Source organism: Sciurus vulgaris (assembly GCF_902686455.1).
Source record: "Sciurus vulgaris genome assembly, chromosome: 1".
Taxonomy (NCBI): Eukaryota; Metazoa; Chordata; class Mammalia; order Rodentia; family Sciuridae; genus Sciurus; species Sciurus vulgaris.
In genome coordinates, this window is record NC_136461.1 from 12,841,491 (window position 1) to 12,860,222 (window position 18,732).

Consider the following 18,732-nt stretch of genomic DNA (forward strand, 5'->3'; position numbering starts at 1 on the left):
GCCGCTGAGCTGGGCGGGAGGAAGACGGCCCGGCCAGCTGGGAGCTCCTGGGGAGGCAGACCTGTGCCCTGGGGCTCTGGAGTCCAGGACCATCTTGCCCACGGGGCGTTCCCACCATGACGTGTCCCGAGGGCTCTCCACCTGCCAGGCCCTATGCTAGTCTACCTTTCAAGGTGTGACCGTTAACTTCCCATCCTGCAGAAAAGGAGACTGAGGTTCAGAGAGGGGCAGTCTCTCAGTCAAAGCTACTCAGCAGTTACATGAACGGAAGCTGCCAAGGCTGCAGTGGGAGACCACAGGACCCCTGGGGCCTGTGGGGTTCCAATAAAGAGGAATAACGGGGTTCTGCTGTGCGGGCCGTCAGCATGGACAGATGCTTTCTGAAGACCAAACTCCAGGAGGAACACTGGACAGGTGCCCCACACCTGGCCTCTGGTCCTAGGGGGACCGAGTGGATGCCGTCCAGTGTCCTCGAGATGACGCATCCGTGACTGTCCAGTGCCGCACACATGGCACGCACCCCAGGGGACCAATGCTTCTGCCAGCCTCACGGCCTGGTCCAGGGCCTGGTGCCCGGGCTGGCTCTGTGGCCACTGGCTGCCACGTGACGGTCAGCCATGACAGGCTTATGCAAAGTCCGTGGGGACAGGGAAGGGGTGGGTCAGGCCATGGAGATGGCAGCCCAGAGGTGCCCATCTGCCTTGGCATCTGCTCCCCAGTGCTCACAGGAAGGACCTGGGCACAGCAGCTGGAGTGAGCTGCCCTGAACGTCCCTGGTGGCTGGATGGGACGGGCCCAGGGTGACCCCGCCCGGCCCCCCACCGTCTCCGCTTTGCCACTTATTTCTCCCCCGCCCTCAACGCACCCTCCTGGGCTGCAGGGAACCCAGCTTCTCCCGGGCCGAAGGCAGGGCAGGGTGGGCAAGCGGGCCTCCCAGAGAAGGGCAGGGCGACAAGCTGCCCTCAAGCCAGCCAGGGGAGGCCCACTGGGGAGGCCAAAGCAGCAGCCTCCCCACCTGCCTCTCGGAGAGAGGAGGCTCAGGCTGGCCTCAGGGGTCACCTAGGACCTGCCCTGCTGGGCGACTCTGCTGCAGCAGGCTCGGCCCCTGCGGCCCAGAGAGCCGCTGCACCCCGTCACCAAACTCACCTGGGTCTCCCTGTGTCCCTGAGCCTCCGTCTCTCATCTGTCAAATGGGCCTGAAATCTCCTCACCTCCCTCCCAGGCTGGCGTGCTCCAAGGAAACCAGCGGGAAGACCTCCCCACAAGGAGGTTCTCGGCTAGACCTGAACCCCCTTCGGCCGGTGTGTCCCCAGGATGCAGACGCGTGGCAGAGGTGGAATCCCACGTGTTCCTCTACCCAGCGCTCTCTGCCAGGCCGTGGAACCGGGACTCTATTTTCAAACATTTCATTTCATCCTCAGCTTCCTGAGGATGCCACGCCCGGAGCAGGGGCGTCAAGACATAGAGAAGAGGGTGAAGGAGGGGTCCCATCCCAAGCTCATCCGGCTCTGGGGCCGGTTAGGCCCAAGTGCCTGGCCGATGGGGATGTGGGACAAGCCAAGCTGGCCCTTTGCTCCTGGGGTACCAGTTAACCTATCCGGGCCTCAGTTTCCTCGTCTATAAAATGGAAGCACCAGGGGGCTGCGCAGAGGCCAGACGTGGTATCTGAAGCATCGAGCACTAGGCCTCCCGGCAGAGCCCGATGGCCGAGAAAGGGCGGTGGGCGAGTTCACGAAGACTCTGGGGGCTGCCGGGGGTGGGCCTGCGCCCTGCGCTTCCTCGGCCCCCTGCCCAGCTGAAGCTCTGGGTCAGCCTGGTGGCTGGGAACCGGCGCAGGTGGCCGCTCATTTCCTCAGGGTGCACGCACCACTGGAAGCCCGTGCGACAGCGGTGGCGGGGACGTCCGGCCCCAGTCAAATGGTTCCGCTCCAACCCAGCTGCGGCTGGGCCCCTGGCCACAGTAGGGAAATGAAGGGGCTCCTCGGTGACCGCGGACACGGGGACTTGCTGTGATGACCATGGACAGGGCCCGAGTTCCCCAGGCAGGGAGCAGCCACTGGGCCCTCGAAGGCCACCGGTCCCCTGCTCAGGGTGGGGGAGGGCCACGGGAACACAGTGGGTGGCGGCTTTGTCCCCTTGCCCCAGTTAAAAAGGACACGAAGGTGGGGGGAGGGCGGGACAAAAGGACAGCAGCAGGGGATTCACATGGGGGCCCTGGGGGAGCAGCTGGCCAGGGAGCAGAGGCCGGCCCGTCCTGCCCCTGGGCTAGTTCTTCCACCTCTGACCTCCATCACCCCTGCAACAGAAGCCAGAGCCACCGACCTGGTAAGGTGACCGCCAAGGCCCCATGAACCGGGGGTGCAGCTCGGGGGCAGAGCGCTGGCCTAGCATCCGCGGGATCCGGGCCGCGTCCCCAGCACCACAGAGCAGGGAGGCCACATGAGCCAAAGCAGTTCAAGCCCTGGCCAGCTCTGCACCGCGCCCCCGAGCAAGTCACACGCGGCCTTGATTAGGAGATGCCAGCCTTCCCCTCCACGAGCTCCATCAGGGAGCTCCAGGTCCTTTGTCCCTGGCCCAGCCTCTCGTGCGTGGCCTTCCTGTCTGGACGGAAGTTCCATCTTGCACAAATCAGTGGTGGCCACCAGGGTGTCAGGAGGTATCCCGCCAAGGAGCCTTATGCCCACCTGCCTCCTGAGCTCTGAGACTCTCCACGCCGACAGTCCTGATGGGCGGGCTGCGGACAGGAGGTGTGGGCTAGGAAAGGCCCTCCTCTGTCCCCTGCAGGTGGACATAGGCCAGGACACGTCCCTCCAGAAGTCAGGGGCCTGCCTGGCATGGACCGGACCAGGCTCCAGCTAGCTGGCCACAGTTGCTCCCCTCCAGGCCTTCGGTTGAGCTGAGGTCTCCCCAGGGTGGTCAGCACCAGGCATGGACACAGGGTGTGGGAGACAATGAGTTCAGGCGCTGCACAGAGCTGGGCTGATGCTCAGTGATGCCAGATCCTTGGGTCACAAAATAAAGAATGAATAGGGTTGGGGACACAGCTCAGTGGTGGAGCAGCCCTGGGTTTAGTCCCCTGCACAGGGGACGTACAAGAGGAGACAGACTTTCAGGAATTGGCTCATGTGACTGCAGATGATTCAAGTTCAAATTCTGCATAGTGGGCAGACAGGTTGGAGACCCAGGCGGCGGTTCACGTCCAAGGGTGCAATGCTGGCAGAAGTCCTTCCTGCTCATTCTTTTTTTTAGAACCAGGGATTGAACCCAGGGCTGCTTTACCACTGAGCCACACCCCAGTCCTTTTTTATACTTTATTTAGAGACGGTCTCGCTGAGAGGCTAAGCGCCTCACTAATCTGCCGAGGCTGGGTTTGAACTCACTGTCCTCCCGCCTCAGCCTCCCAAGCCGCTAGGGTTACAGGCGTGTGCCACGGCACCCAGCATCGCTCATTCTTGTTCTATTAAGGCTTCAGTTGACCATATGAGGTCCACTCACATTATGAAGGGTGATCTCTTTCCTTTTTAAAGTCCATCAATTTAGATGTTGTTCTTATGTAAAAAACACCATCACAGAAATATCCAGAATGTTTAGTCAAACATCTGGGTGCTGTGTCCCAACCAAGCAGACATAGAATTGACCAATCAGTGTGTGAGAGTGGTTTTTACGACAACCCTGGGTAAATGGGGAACAGTCTCTACCTCTAAACACCTACCTGAATCAACCCGCCAATTCCCTTGGTGAACTGTGTGCGCGCGTAAGGGGTTTTACAGATGAAGAGACAGACGATCAGAGAGGTCGCAAACCTTTTGGAGAGCACCTGTCTGGTGGGCAGGGTGCCAGGATCTGAACCCAGGCCCTCCAGCTCCGGAGCTCCTGCCACCTCCAGCAGGCACTCCCAAACATCCAGGCCCGCCCTTCCTCCCCTCACTTGAGGGCACCGGGCGCCACCTGATCACACGCTGGCAGCGCCATCAGGCTTAGAGGGGAAGTCAGCGGCGCTCGCCATCCCCCACAGACACCGTGGCTCTGATCAGGTGACAGGCATTTTATTGGGTGGCACCCCACCCTGCCGCCACCTCACAGGGTAGAACCAGGAACGCCTCCTGCCTGCCCAGCCCGACCCCGGCCCGCATGGGACAGACAGATCCTGAGGGTAAAAGGGTAAACAGCCCTCGCCCAGCCCGACGGCAGGGGTGCCCACCCAGCCCTGGGCCACGGTGTCAATCAGGGCGCTTGGGAATAGCCACACCAGCTCCGGGGGTCACGTGCAGGTGCCCTGGAGGACCCAGCACACCCTGGGCCTGGAAGTCGCTCCTCCTGAGCACCCAGAACCCCGTCTGGGGAGTCACCCGGCCACGGACTGGTGCACCCAGGACGGCTGCTCGGGGGAGCCCACAGGCAGCATGCCTGGCCCAGGTCAGGGCCGGGGTCTGGGAGTCGAGGGGCAGCATGTCTGCCCAGGCAGGGGACTCCTGGCCCGAGACAGGCTCTGAAAGTGGATGTGTCTGTGGGCGGGACTGGAGAGATAAAGGACAGTCCAAGAACGAAGGCAACCCAGGTGTTCAAAGTCACAGCCAACACAGGGCTGTCACCTCCCGCACGGCACGGTGGCAGGTGGCCAGGAGTGACGGCTTGGAGGAAGGCACGGGCATGTAAGGCATTTGGCTGGGCACAGGGGCCCGGTTCAGGTGGTCTGGACACAGAGCGAGGAAGGTGAGCAAGGGTGCAAGGCCAGCTGGTGCCACCGGGCCACCCTCACCTGGGACAGTTGCCTCCTTTCCCACGGGGTCCCAACAGCTGTCCCTCTGTTCCCCAGGCCCGCGTCACCTGCCCCGTGTAGGGAGAGGGAGGCGACACAGAACCTGCCGGCGCCAGGGTCGTTCCTGCCAGACAGGACTTCAGGGTGGCCGACGGAGAGGGGACAGTGTCCTGTTCCTCCCCACACGATCTCAAATCCAAGCCCCGGGCACCCGACACCAAGGGGCAGGGGATGGCCAGCGGCCAGGAGGGTGTCCAGCTTGGCTTGAGGGGAGCTGTCCACGGGGAGCCGGTGGAGGGGCTGGGCGGGTCAGTGCAGTGGGCCAGTGGTCTGGAGGGACAGAGGTGATGGGCGGCTCGGGGGTCACTGCATATACGAGTAGCGCCAGTCCCCCAGGGGCTGGTGGGTCTCCTTGATGACCTGGGGTGACGTCCAGCGCAGGATGTAGTGGGGACCCCCCGGCTTGTCGTTGGTTCCTGTGGAGAAGACAGTTCTGGTTTTCTCAGAAAAGACAGAAAGGCAGGAGGCGCAGGGGCGGGAAAGGCGACAATAAACAGGCACCGGCACGGGCAGCAAGGGATGGGCGAGGGACTGGGGTGACCCTGCCTGAGGCCCCGGGGCTGAAAGGGCGTCTACAGCAGCCGAGGCCTGCGGGTCACGTTGGGCCAGGTGCACAGGGCGGCGCCCCCCACAGGGGTCTGTCCCCCAGCAAGGGAGGCGGGGGAGCACTGGGGGAGGGCCCTGGACACCGGGTTTGACCGGACAGTAAGAAATCGACGTCTGACCCTCACGCCCAGTCCCCTTCCTGGCCGACTCCCACAGCCCTGGGAACTTCCTGACGGCAGGTCAGAGGAACGTGGTTTGCTGTTCACAAGCTGCTTCCATTCAGGTCTGAATTCACACCCGTGAGGGTCTCCTGGGCATTGGGGGCAGCTGCCCCAGGACCATCGCGTGTGGGAGGCTGGAACCTTCAGCCCCTGGGGCGCTGGGAGGAGGAGACGGAGGCTGACTTCACCACTGGGCTGTCGGCCATGCCTACCTCATGGAGCCTCCACAGACCCCCAGAGGAGAGGGTTCTGAGCACAAACACCTGCCAAGAGGGCGGAGGACCCCAAACCACAGGCAAAAGGACCTGGACTCAGGAACCTTCCGGCCTTTGCTCTGTGTACCTCATCCAGCTGTTCACCTGTGTCCTGCAAAGGACACCTTGTGCCTAATCCCAGCGCGTGGAGGTTGAGGCAAGAGGATTGTAAGTCTGAGGTCAGCCTCAACAATTCAGCAAGACTCTAAGAAACTGAGTGAGACTCTGCCTTACAAGAAAAAATGAAAAGGACAGGGATCTGGTTCAGTGGTACAGCACCTCCGGGATCAATCCCTAGTACCAAAAATAAGTAAGTAAATAAAATAAAATAGACTTGGTCAGGTCTGGGGACGCAGCTGAGCAGCAGAGTGCTTACAAGCACGTGTGGGGTGCTGGGCTCAATTCCAAGCACTGCAAAAACCCTTGACAACATTCTTTGTAACCTCCGTACTGGAGTCCAGGGAGGACCTAAGAACGCCAGAAGCTTCTTCAGAGACACAATAACAGAACTCGTCCCAAACCTGGAGAACTCCAGGCATGGAAGGTCAGAGGTCATCAGGCTGACCTCAATCAAGAGCTGATAACTCAGTTCTCAAAGGTGTGAGTTAAAGAGAAGCTTCTTGAGGCAGCAAGAGAAGAGAAACGATTCATAAGGGGTCCCCGTTCCCTGGACCCCCTCTCAGCAGAACCTGTCAGGCCTGGAGAGCGGCATGGGCTTCTCATGGCACCGGAGAGAGAAGTGCTGCATGAGAACTCTGCACCCAGCACAGCCGGAAGCAAAGGAGGGATGAAGACATTCACTCCCAAACAGAAGCCGAGAGGGTCTCTCCTCAGACCTGTCCGACACAAAACGCCAACGGGAGCTCTTCAAACTGAAAGAGAGATGTTAAGCCAGGTGTGGTGGCGCGTACCTGCAGTCCCAGAAAAATGGAGGCTGAGGCCAGAGGACAGAAAGTTCAAGGCCAGTCTCAGCAACAGCAAGGCCCTGTCCTATATTTTTTATAAAAAATAAAGATGGCTGGGGATGTGGCTCAGTGGGGTTAAGCTAAGCGCCTTGGGTTTGAACCCCAGTACCAAAAAAAAAAAAAAAAAAAAAAAAATGTTACTAAGAAAACATCAGAAGGTGTAAAACTGGTAAGAGCATGCAAATATATTTGGAAAGCTCCAATGCTGTAGACGTGATGCAGAAACCATTATCTCTAATAACAAGACCAAAAACTGACCAATTCGAAATAATGATTACATTAATATGTTGAGAGACAGAAAATCCAAAAATATGTACAATAGAACAACAAAAATTCAAATATGGGGAGGAACGAAGGGCAGGTGCAGAATTTTTTAGTGGTGGTGGCTGGTGGGTCGGTTGATTGGCTAGTTGGTAGGCTGGCGGGTTGGTTGACTGGCGGGTCGGTAGGCTGGCAGGTTGGTTGGTTGTTACTGTTGCTTTTGTGTTTTCTGCGGTGCTGGGGATGAAACCCGGGGCGTCGCCCATGCTAGGCAACCGCTCCACCCCCGTGCTACATCCCCAGCCCAGGGTTTTAATTCGTATCCTGATGATTATGTTAAGTTACTATCCTCTCCGAACAGCTGTTGTATCAAAAGACGTTTTTGTCAGCCTCACAGTATTTCAAAGCAAAAATGTATGATAGACAAACCAAAAATAAACAGCAAGATCAAAACACTCTCCTGGAGTGACTCGCTTCACCACAAAGGAAGACCGTGCAAGAACGAGAAGGAAGGGACGACAATAACACCAGAGAGCAAGCTGACAAACGGCAGCGGTGCGACCTCACCTCGTGATCCTCACCGTGAATGCAGGAGGATTAATTCTCCAATTCAAAGGCAACGAGTGACTGAATGGATTTTTAAAAAATGAAAAATACCCACGTGTTGCTCATAAGAAACTCACTTTGCCCCTAAGAACACACACAGACCGGAGGAGAAGGGTGGAGTGAGGTATCCCCTGCAAACAGAATCCAAAAGAAGCAGGAATAGCCAAACTTGGATAAAATAGGCTTTAAAGGCCATTACGTGATGATAACCGTCAGCAAGAAGAAATTCTAAATAAATATGCAACCAATATTACAGCACCCAAACACAGAAAGCAAATATTAACAGACCTAATGAAAGAGACACATTCCAATACAGTAACAGCAGAGCACACTGACACCTCACTTTCAGCAACAGATAGATCAACCAGACAGAAAATAGACAAAGAGACAGAATCAAATGGCATCCTAGACCAAACGGACCCAAACGGCAACCACAGAACATTCCATCCAACAGCTGCAGAGTACACATCCCTCTCATCAGTACATGGAGCATTCTCTAGAACAGATCACACGATAAGCCACAAAATAAGTTTCATCATCCCCCACAAAAAAATTTATTTTTGTGGTGCTATGGATCAATATCAGGTCTCACACATGCCAAGCATAAACGTTAACATTGATCCACACCCCAACCCATAAGAAATCATTAAAAATTGAAATCATATCAGGTATCTCTGTTCCAACTATAATGCAATAAAACTGGAAATCAAAACAGAAAAACTCTACAAATAATAGAAATCAAATACCTTACTCTTAACAACCAATGGATTGAGGAAGAAATCAAGAAGAAAATTTAAAAATCTCTCGGAACAAATGAAAATGGAGACCAAACACCAAAACTATGGGATGCGGCCAAAGCTGTACTAAGAGGAAAGTTCATAGCAATCAACACTGACATTTAGAAAAGTAGAAAGAGCCAAATCAACAATCTACCACTGCATATCCAGGAACTTGGAAAACAGGAACCAAATCCGGAATCAATAGCAGGAAAGAAATAGTAAAGATTAGAGGAGAAATAATGAAATAGAGATTTGAAAAAAAAAAAAAAAAAAAAAAAAAAAAACTACATAAGATCAACAAAACAAAGATGGTTTTAAGAAAGAAAGGGAGGAAGGGAGGAAGGAGAAGGGTGGGAGGGAGGGGGGAAGGAGGGAAATAGACAAACCCTTGGCTAGACCAGGAAAAGAGAGATTCAGACAAGCTCAGACAGGAAAAGGGAGACATTATAACCGACCCCACAGATGCTTTGTAATGATGCCGCATCACTAAAGAGTGTATGGACAACTTTACGTCAAAAAAAATTGATAACCCAGGAGAAACAAATCCTGGACGTAAACATGGCTTTGCAGGAGTGCGTGTTTTGTTCTGTGAGGTCCTGCAGATGGAGTCAGAGCCTCACAGGAGCCAGGCAGGTGCTCTGCCACCAAGCCACACCTCCAGCCCCGACCAGGATGGCATCATGAAGAGACAGGAAGTCTGAACAGACCAATAACAAGCAGTACGACTGAATCGGAGATAAAAGTCTCCCACCAGAGAAAACCCAGGACCAGACACTCACTGCACATTGTACCCAACATTCAAGTAAGAACTAACACCAATTCTTTTAAAATTACTCCCAGAAATTGAAGAGAAGGGAATTCTCCAAACACATTCTGAGACTGACATCACTCTTGAGATCAAACCAGCACAGGACATGAGAGGAAAACCACAAGTCAACATTCTGATGAAACAGACGCAAAATCCTCAGTGAAATCCCAGCGCACGGAACCCAACAGTACAGTTAAAAGATCATTCGCCACGATCAAGTGAGATTCACCCCAGGGACGCAAGAACGGTTCAACACACGCACATTTACAAACGGGCCACGTCCCATCAGCAGAAAGACGGACAGAACCCACACAATCATCTCAGAAGATGCAGAAAAAACACCTGATGAAGTTCGACGTCTCTCCATGCTCCACATAATAAAGATGGTACATAATAAGTCGACCACCTTCAACTACGTGGGGGCGTGGAAGGCGTTCTCTCGGGTCTGCCCACATCCACCACCTTTACTCAGCATTGCTCTAGATCTAGCCAGAGCGCTCAGGCAAGAGGGGGAAATAAGGGGCACCTGAAGCAGCAAAGAGAAGTCAAACTGCCCCCGTCTGCAGATGGGACACACGGAGAAAAGCCCAAAGACCCCACCTAAGCACTATTAGAACTAATGGATGATAAAAGTGCAGGATATGAAATCGACAATAAAAGCGTAGTAGCATTGCCAAGCACCAAGAGCGAACCATCTGAGATAGAAGCCAAGGAAGCACTAAGAGCTACAAGCAATTCAAACACCTAGGAATGAATTAACCAAAGACACGAGAGGTCTCCAAAATGAGAACTATAAAATGTTAGCAGAAGAAAATTGAAGAGGGCACCAAAAGAAGGGAAGCACATCCCATGTTCATGGATGGGAGGATCAGTACTGCTCAACGGTCTGTGCTCCCGGACGCAATCTGCAGCTGCCATGCAAGAAGTTCTTCATGACGCCTTTTTTTTTGGTACAGGGATTGAACCCAGGCGCACTTGACCGCTGAGCCACATCCCCAGTTCTTTTTGTATTTTATTTAGAGACAGGGTCTCAGTGAGTTGCTTAGGGCCTCGCTAAGTAGCTGAGGCTGGCTTTGAACTCCTGATCCTCCTGCCTCAGCCTCCTGAACCACTGGGATAACAGGTGTGCGCCACCGCACCCAGCTCACAGCACTTTTTTAAAAAAAAAGAATCATCCTAAACTTTGCATGGAATCACAAAAAGCTCTGAAGAGTCAATGTGATCTTAAGCAAAATAATAACAACACAGGAGGCGTCACACTTCCTGACTTCAAAATATTCTATAAAGCTGCAGGAACCCAAACAGCCTGGTACTGGCATAAAAAGAGACACACAGACCGACGGGTCAGGACAGAGAGCCCGACATCCACCCGCATCCACGGTCAACGGAGCTTTGACAAAGGCGCTAAGGACTCGCACTGGGAAAAGGACAGTGTTTTCAACACACGGTGCTGGGAGAACTGGGTAGCCACGTTGGGAGAATCAAACTAGACCCCATGCACTCCAAGTGCCTGAAGGCTCCACTGAAGGGCCCCCAGCCAGGAAATGCTGGGGGAAGGGAGGAGCCGCAGGACAGTGGCATGGACCTGGATTTTTCTTTTTTAAACAAGATCCTGGAAGCACAGCAAAGAAAAGCAAAAATAGACAAGTGGGATCACACAAGCTTCCGCATGGCACCAGGAGCCAGCACGATGGGAGGAGCAAGCTGGGGGAACCGCGGGCACGCGTGGGCCAGGGTCAGCGGGCGGAGCACCAGGCACTGAGACTCAACCGCCAAACAACCTGATTTAAAGTGGGCAACTGACCAAATGGACATCGCTCAAAAGGAGGCGGACAAAGGGCCAGCGGGTTCTGAAAAACACCGGGCAACAGGAATCACAAGGAAACGCAAACCCAGAGCGTGACAAGGTGCAGCCTCCCCAGGAAGAAGGGCCCTTCTCAAAAGCACAATGCTAAGGAGCGCCGGCCACGAGGTGGAGAGGGACCCCCGACACCGCTGGCAGGATGCGAGTCAGTTCAGCTCTTGAGTAAACAGTGCGAGGTTCTCCAAAAACCTAAACCAGAAGGACCACTGACCAGCAGGCGGGCCTCATTTCTTCTCAGGAGACAAAATCGGCCTACTGAAGAGACCCTGGCAACCGACGTGTGCGGGGCAGAGGAATCCAGGCGTCCACCAACCATGGACCATGGGGTACTACACAGCCGTAAAGAGGGAAGCTACAGCTGGGCACCTGTGATCCCAGCGGCTTGGGAGGCTGAGGCAGGAGGGTGGCAAGTTCAAAGCCAGCCTCGGTAACTTAGCAAGACCCTGAGCAACTCAGTGAGATCCTCCCTCAAAATAAAAAATAGGGCTGGAGATGTGGCTCAGTGGCTAAGTGCCCCTGGGTTCAATCGCTGGTACCAAATATAAATAAATAAAGTCATAGAGAAATACCGACTGAGGACCTGTGTTTTGCAACAACAGGGACGTCACTGGAAATCTCTGGGTTAAGTGAAATCTGCCAGGCACAGAAAGACGTGTAGCAGTGACCTCAATCATGAGAGCAGAAGGCTGGGTCCCGGGCTGGGAGAGGGAGGGTTGGGGGCCGACCAACGTGCGGGTGACAGCCACACAGGCCGAGGCTCTGGGCTGACGGCAGACAGCAATCACAGGCCGTCTGCTTCACACAGCTGGGACTCTGCATGTGTCACAATAAATAAAAACGCTTGAGGAGGGAGACACGCTTAACCCCGCGTGAACGCTGTACGATGCGTCGTGTACTGGGACACCACTCGGCACCCCGATAGAGTTCCAAGGCTCATGTCTTCAAGTGTCAGTTAGAACACAAATGGAGGGCTCGCTGGGGCTCAGTGGCAGAGCGCTTGCCTAGCACGGGTGAGGAACTGGGTTCAGTCTCAGCACCGCATATAAATAAATGAATAAAATAAAGGTCAATCAACATCCAAAAAATGTTTAAAAAAATAAATAAATATAAAAGAAAAATAGTTCAAAATATTAAAAATATATGTCCTCTGAAGTAAATCAGTAACAATAAGTGGACTTTCCCTGGGTCCTGTGAACGGTTCTAGCAAGTCATATAGAACCTGAGGAGGTGGCCCTGGGAATCTGTCCTGCAGACAGTGGGACAGATGCACGGGTGACCGGGGACCTGCCGCCAGGGACTGCTCTCTGAAGTGGGAGCGTCCAGCCTGGCCTGCAACCTGCAGGGTCCGTGCTGACCCTGGGCCTCAGCTTAGGTAGACGGCAGGACGGCCAGGTGTGCCTGCTGAGAGCCCCACCTGGGTCCAGCCCTGGCCCTGCGGGGGGGCAGCGACCTTGGCCCTCAGTTCCCCACTGCTAAGTAGAGGACACTGGACCTTATGGATCTGGAGCCTGTGGGTCGGAGACGAAGGGGCTGCAGCCGAATCCTCGGCCTCTGAGCGGGAAGAACAGGAGGGCCTTGCTCCCGGTCCCAGGGAGGCGCTCGGCACCGGTGCCCCCCTGCCTCCGGCACCTCAGACGGGCGCTCAGCTCCCCACTCACCAGAGGCTCGGGCCCCGCCGAAGGGCTGCTGGCCCACCACGGAGCCCGTGGACTTGTCGTTGATGTAGAAGTTGCCGGCCGCGTTCCTCAGCATCTTTGTGGCCTCCTGGATGACGTCCCTGAGAGACAGGGCAGTGGAGGAGGGCCCGCCACGTGCCCTGCTGGCCCTAGGCCAACCCCAACATCCCTGCCCAGCCCACCCTGGCTTCCAGGTAAGTGCCAGGACACACCTGGACAAGGGACACCGCCGGCTGCCAGCGGGGGGCCCTTGGGCAAGTGTCTGAGTCCCTGAGCCTCTGGGAAGGGGGTCAGCACCCTCCCTGCAGGGCCACTGTGAGGCCTGAAAGAGGGACAGAGGGTCAGCAGACCTGAGGAAGGGGCCTGTCCGGTCCCATTTCCCTGTCGCTCGGGAGCCAGGGCCTCTCGGACCTCAGCCTTCCTCTCCACTCTCAGAGGCAGACAGAGGGTGGCCTGGCATCAACTCCACCGGGCAGGGACACATGGAGCCTCAGGGCAAATCAGGGACCGCAGTGAGCCAGCCCAGCTCCTCTCTGCTGGGCACCACGGGGCAATCACGTGGCTCAGACCCCTGCCTGCCAAAAGCTCCCCTGGCCAGGCAGATTCAGACTCGGCAGTCCTGGGGGGCGGGATCTGGATTTGTGACAAAGAGCCTGGCGCTGTGCCCGGCACCTGCCTGCCTGTTGGGGCTGAGGGCAGGGAGGCCGAGAAAGCAGGCAGCATGGTACCAGGCACCAGCCCGGTGGGGACAGGGCGGGCCACTCACTTATCCTGGGCAAACACTGCCCCCGTGAGGCCATAGCTGGTGGTGCTGTCCACCAGCTGCAGGGTCTCCCGGTACTTGTCCTCGGGATAGACGTACACTGTCAGCACGGGCCCGAAGATCTCCTGGAGAGAGGGGCCAGGTCAGACCTCTGGCTCCTAGCCCTACCTCCCACTCCCCGGTCCCCGGTCTGAGGCCACGCCTCGGCCTCCACAAGAAGGCCAGGTTCTGCTTCCTCCGGGATGGCAGCAAGGACAGCCTCCTGCCATGTCTGCCACACCCCCACCTGGGAGCACAGTCCAGGCCCTCAGAAACGGGGAGCCTCTGGGAAGGGCAGTGCTGGACATGCCTCTCACAGTCCCCTCTGCCCCCAAGAGGCAGGGGAAGAGCCCCCCTGCAGCCACCAGCCCTGCGCTGCTATCCTGGGCAAATGTCTTAACCTCCGGGACCCTCTGTCCCATCCATCAAATGGGAACGGCAGCCCCCACCATGTCTCGGTCACTGCCCAGTCGTGGTCAGCCCAGCAAGAGTTCAGACGCATGGTGGTGGCTGGGTGGCTGTGGTTGGTGTGGGCAGTGGGGGAGTGAGGACACGGGCAAGGGTCAGCAGCGGCAAGGACAGAGCCCCGGCGTCTGAAGTCAGGAGGCCTGAACTTGAAACCTGGCTCTGTCCCCTCCAGCCACCAGACATTCCCTTTGAGTGCCTCGCTGTCCTCCTCTGTGAAATGGGACAACATCTCAAAGAGGAAAGGCTGCGCGTGCCCTGTGCAGGCTGCGCGTGGGAGACGCCCCCTAGGCCCAGGCTGCCCCCGCTGGTCACCTCCTTCATGATAGGCTCCTGGGGGTCCTTGCTCTCCACGATACAGGGCTCCACGAAGTAGCCCACGGAGTCGTCGCACTTGCCGCCGGCCAGGACGGTCAGGCTGGGTGAGGAGCGCGCGTGCTCCAGCCACTTCTTGATGCGGCCGAAGGACTGGGTGGAGGAGGGGCGGGTCAGGCAGGCCGGGGGTCATCCCAGCAGCAGCCCCCGACTTGCTCCCAAAGGAAACGAGTTGTGGGTGCCCTCGTGGAGGCTCCGAGGGCAGGCGCTGCGCAGGGGTGCCGTGTGCAGGAGGCGGCGCCTGCAGGCCCTCGCCCCACTCTGAAGCACAGGCGGGCAGGATCTGTGCTCGGGACGTCCTGTGGACCCACACGTGGCTGCAGAGACCATCTGCAAGGACTTCGTGTGCACACTTGCACCTGGGTGTGCCCACGCACACGGCAGGGCCTGATACATGTGTGCACAGAAGTGTGCATGCGCAGATGCTCGATTTTGAGGGGCTTGCGGAGCCCGGCTCCAGGGCGCGTGGAGACAGCTGTCTCTGCGTACAGATGACTATGCCCTTTCTGCGGTCCGGGAGGTGGCTGTGTGGCTACCAAGCCGCGCTGCTCAGAGCAGAAGCTGGGTCACCCCATCCCCTCCCCTCCCAGTCCAGGACGCAGCCCCCAGGCACAGCCTGCTTCCTGCCCGTACCTTGGCATCAATCACTGCAGAGAAGAAGGTTCCAAAGTCCTCTGCAGGCTGGAGGCAAAGGAGGGAGGCCCAGGAGAGATGAGGCCCTGCAGGCCTGGGAGCCAGCGAGCCCGCTCCCCGCGGCCCCCCTCGGCCGCGCCGCCAATCCCATCAGCACCCACTGGGGCGCCACTCACGTTGCCCACTTTGATCCTGCTGTGCTCCTCCAGCAGCCGCTCTTTGATCTGCGGCCACAGGGAGCTGGGCACGTAGAGGCGCGAGCAGGCCGAGCACTTCTGGCCCCCATACTCGAAGGCCGAGCGCAGGGTCCCGCTCACCACGCTGTCCACGTCGGCCGAGCGGTGCACGAAGTGGAAGTTCTTCCCACCACACTCTGCAGGAGTCGGGTGGGGAAATGATGGGGGGCTCCCCTGCAGCCTGGCCACCGCCCACCGCCCACGCCTGTCCACAGGCCTGAGACCAGCACGGGAGGAGGCAGGGCTGACCGACGACACCCCAGGAATCACAAGACAGGCCGGTCTCCTGCCTGCCGATGAGGAAACGGAGGCCCGGAGGGTGAAGGGCATCAAGGTCAACAGCTCTGACTCGCCCTCACACAGCCAGGAACCAGGACTACCCACACAGAGGCAGAGAAGAGACCAAGATCAAAGACCCCGAGTCAGGCCACCCCAGACGCGGGCACGGCTTTCCTGCAGCGTGCCTGCCCCTGCCCAGCGGCCAGTTAGGGAGAGGGGAGGCCCCGCTGCAGGCTGGGACAGGGCGAACAGAGGTCTCCATCGGAGAGGAGGCAGGAAGGAGAAAGCAGAGGAGCTGTCCTCCACCGGGCAGCTCAAGGCCAGTCTCAGAGGCTGGACTGGGATGGCTGGGGGAACAGGGGGCTGGGGGTTGGAAACGGTAATAGCTGCCCTGGAGGGGCTGGTCATGCCCACCTCACCCCTGGGGCACACAGGCTGCACCGCCAGCCCCAGCTCTGTCGGCGTGCCCTGCGGCCAGGGCGCCCCTCCCACCATGGGGCCCATGGAATGGGGTTCTGAGGCCCAGGGAGCTGGGGAGACACTCACAGCTGACCTTGCCCTTGAAGGGCAACCCGTGCCTCAGAGAATTAACAGCTGAGAGTCCGGCAGGAGAGGACTCCGATTTGCCTTGTGGACCCAGCAGGTACCAAACCTCCTTGACCCCATATCTATTTCTCTGAGGGGACATCATCAGTGTGTCACCCAGAGCCAGGCCTGCAGCTGGCCTGCAGCTGGCTGCTCCCTCCTCCCCCCGAGTCCAGCGCACTGGCCTCGGGCGTTTCTTCAGATCGCCACCCAGCTGGCCTCTGCGTCTATTCTTGCCCCTGCTCAGACCTGTGCCGTCCACCATGGCAGCCACCCGCCACACACAGCAACAGACATTTAATATACGACTACAGAAAACAAGCCATTCGGTCACACGAGCCACGTCTCAGGAGCTACTGGCCCTGTGCTCATGGCTGCGGTCCTGGAGAAGGTAGGAAAGGACCCATCATCCCAGAAAGTGCCGCTGGACAGCGCTGGGGCCGAGGAGAGTTCCCCACCCGTCCCTGGTGACCGCTCCTTCTCCCTCCCCGGGGGGTCCCTGGAGCCCTGCAGGGAAGGAGCAGGAGGGGTCCTTACCTCCAGCCAGGCGTGGGAAGGTTCGGTACCGGTCCAGGTTCTGGGCCACCTGTTTCCACAGGTGTTTGAAGGTGCTGGAACCAGAGGACAGGGCTGGTATCAGGGCAGCAATTCAGGCATCTGCGGGGGTGAGGGTCCTGGGGGTGGGGAGCGGGTCCTGGGGGTGGGGAGCAGGTCCTGGCAGATGAAGGGGACCGAAAACCCGGGGAAGAGGTGGGCAGGGTCCCAGGGGTGGTTGGGACCTGCAGCCTAGCAGAAGGTGGGCAGAGTCCCAGGGGTGGTGGGGACCGGCGGCCTAGCAGGAGGTGGGCAGGGTCCCAGGGGTGGTGGGGACCTGCGGTCTAGCAGGAGGTGGGCAGGGGTCCCGGGGTGGCAGGGGCCAAGTGAGTGCTGGAAAGGAGGGCTGGGCAGCAGGATGGTGCAGAGAGGGTCCAAGCTTTGGAACCAGAGGCCTGGGTTCCAGGCTGACTCATACGCACAGCTGTGCACTCGTGGGCTCATTACTTAACCCCTCTGAGCCTCAAAACTCTGCACCCTGCCTAGGACCTGGAGAACAAGCCCATGTGGCAGAACAGTTTTGGGGTTAATTCCAACATCAAGTCAAGAGCTCCAGACACCGTGGGTGCCTGTGGGGACCACACACTGCTGTGACTGCAAGCGGCATCCTGGCCCGTGCCCAGGCCCAAGAGGCCAAACTGAGGGGTGTCCCAAGGGAGGAAGCGCAGGCTCCTGGCCCCAGCTGCCACCCGGAGGTCCTCGCCTCCTCCCCAGGCTGCACTGTGACCAACCTCAGCACCACAAAACAATAAAAATGCTAATCACCCAGGAACCAGCGACACAGCAGCTAATACTAATTTATGACTTTCCCACCTTTGAGCCGCTACTCGGCAGAGCGTGGCAAATGGGGGCCAGGCCCGCTCCGCCCGCTAACAGGCAGGGACCCAAGGGGCCTGCGGGGGCAGAGCGGGCCTTTCGGAAAAGGGCCCTTCTCAGCAATTCTCTCTGCCCCAACACCCAGCGACCGGGGGCGTGGAAGTGGGTGGCAGAGCCCGAGCCAGGCAGAGGTGAGCGGCCACGGCAGGTGTCCCAGGGATCCCGGAGGACCCCAAGCTATCCACAAGGACATCCGGTTGCCCCCAGACACCTTGGCCCAGATGACCCGAGGGCTCCTCAAAGTCAGAGTGACCAACACGTGATCCGCCCTCCTCCGAGCCTGAGCCCCGGGGACCACCTGGGCGAACTCCCCCACCCCTGCTGCAGCCTCGCCGCGGGCAGGCAGCGGCCACGGTCGCCGGCACGTTCTCACCTGATCTGCCCACAGCCCTGCGCGCTGCCACCTCTACCCAGCTGGGGGCCATCGTCCCTCCCTGAGAGCCCCCGTCCTATCCAGGCCGATGCTTCAGGCCAGACACCTCCCTGCGGAGCACCAGAGCCGCCACCTTGGATAGAGGTTGTGAAGGCAGGGCCCAGGGAGGCCCGGCAGGCAAGCCGCGGAGGCCAGGCCAGGGACTGGAGACCCAGGGCCTGGGGGAACTGGGAGGGCCCAGAGCACTGTCCACCTCCAGCCAGTGGTGCCAGAGGGACCAGGTTCGAGAGAGTCCACGTCTGGACTCTGACACAAAGCCACCTGACTGGGAGGTCGGCCATCCCCACTGGGAGTCGCGGAAGCGGAGCCGCCGGCCTGGGCCGATGGAGGGCCAGTGTTCGCAGCCTCGGCCCGGAAGTGGACCCTGCTCAAGCCACCGCCGAAGCTCATGGACCTCTGTGGCTCTTGTCACCATCAGGATAGTCTGGACACCCCTCCAGACCCATGAGGGGCTCTGGGTCGCTGGAGCCCCAAGAGGTGGGGTGGCGAGCCGGGACCCTGAGCAGGACCCGGTTCTGTTCACGCACTCTCGGCCTCGGCGTGAGCACACAGCCCCACCTGGCAGGGAAGACGCCGGCCCGGTCGGCGAGTGAGTGGACGGTGGAGGAGGTGCCCACCTTCTGGGAGCTGTGGGTCAGCAGGTGGCCCCAGAACA

At 58.3% G+C, this 18,732-nt stretch overlaps 1 protein-coding gene across 2 annotated transcripts in view; it reads right to left on the bottom strand.

Moving 5' to 3' along the window:
• Window positions 1-4,465: 4,465 nt before the first annotated feature.
• The window catches only part of ALDH4A1 (aldehyde dehydrogenase 4 family member A1), a 29,249-nt gene continuing 14,982 nt past the window's right edge, over window positions 4,466-18,732 (bottom strand). For both annotated transcript variants that reach the window (XM_079147107.1, XM_079147106.1), the window contains exons 9-15: window positions 16,712-16,785; window positions 15,251-15,447; window positions 15,075-15,122; window positions 14,382-14,534; window positions 13,566-13,687; window positions 12,782-12,900; window positions 4,466-5,235 (exon numbers count right to left, since the gene is read on the bottom strand). In XM_079147107.1, the coding sequence (XP_079003233.1) occupies window positions 5,123-5,235; window positions 12,782-12,900; window positions 13,566-13,687; window positions 14,382-14,534; window positions 15,075-15,122; window positions 15,251-15,447; window positions 16,712-16,785 (826 nt within the window). In that variant the 3' untranslated portion in view covers window positions 4,466-5,122. The remainder of the gene's footprint in view (window positions 5,236-12,781; window positions 12,901-13,565; window positions 13,688-14,381; window positions 14,535-15,074; window positions 15,123-15,250; window positions 15,448-16,711; window positions 16,786-18,732) is intronic.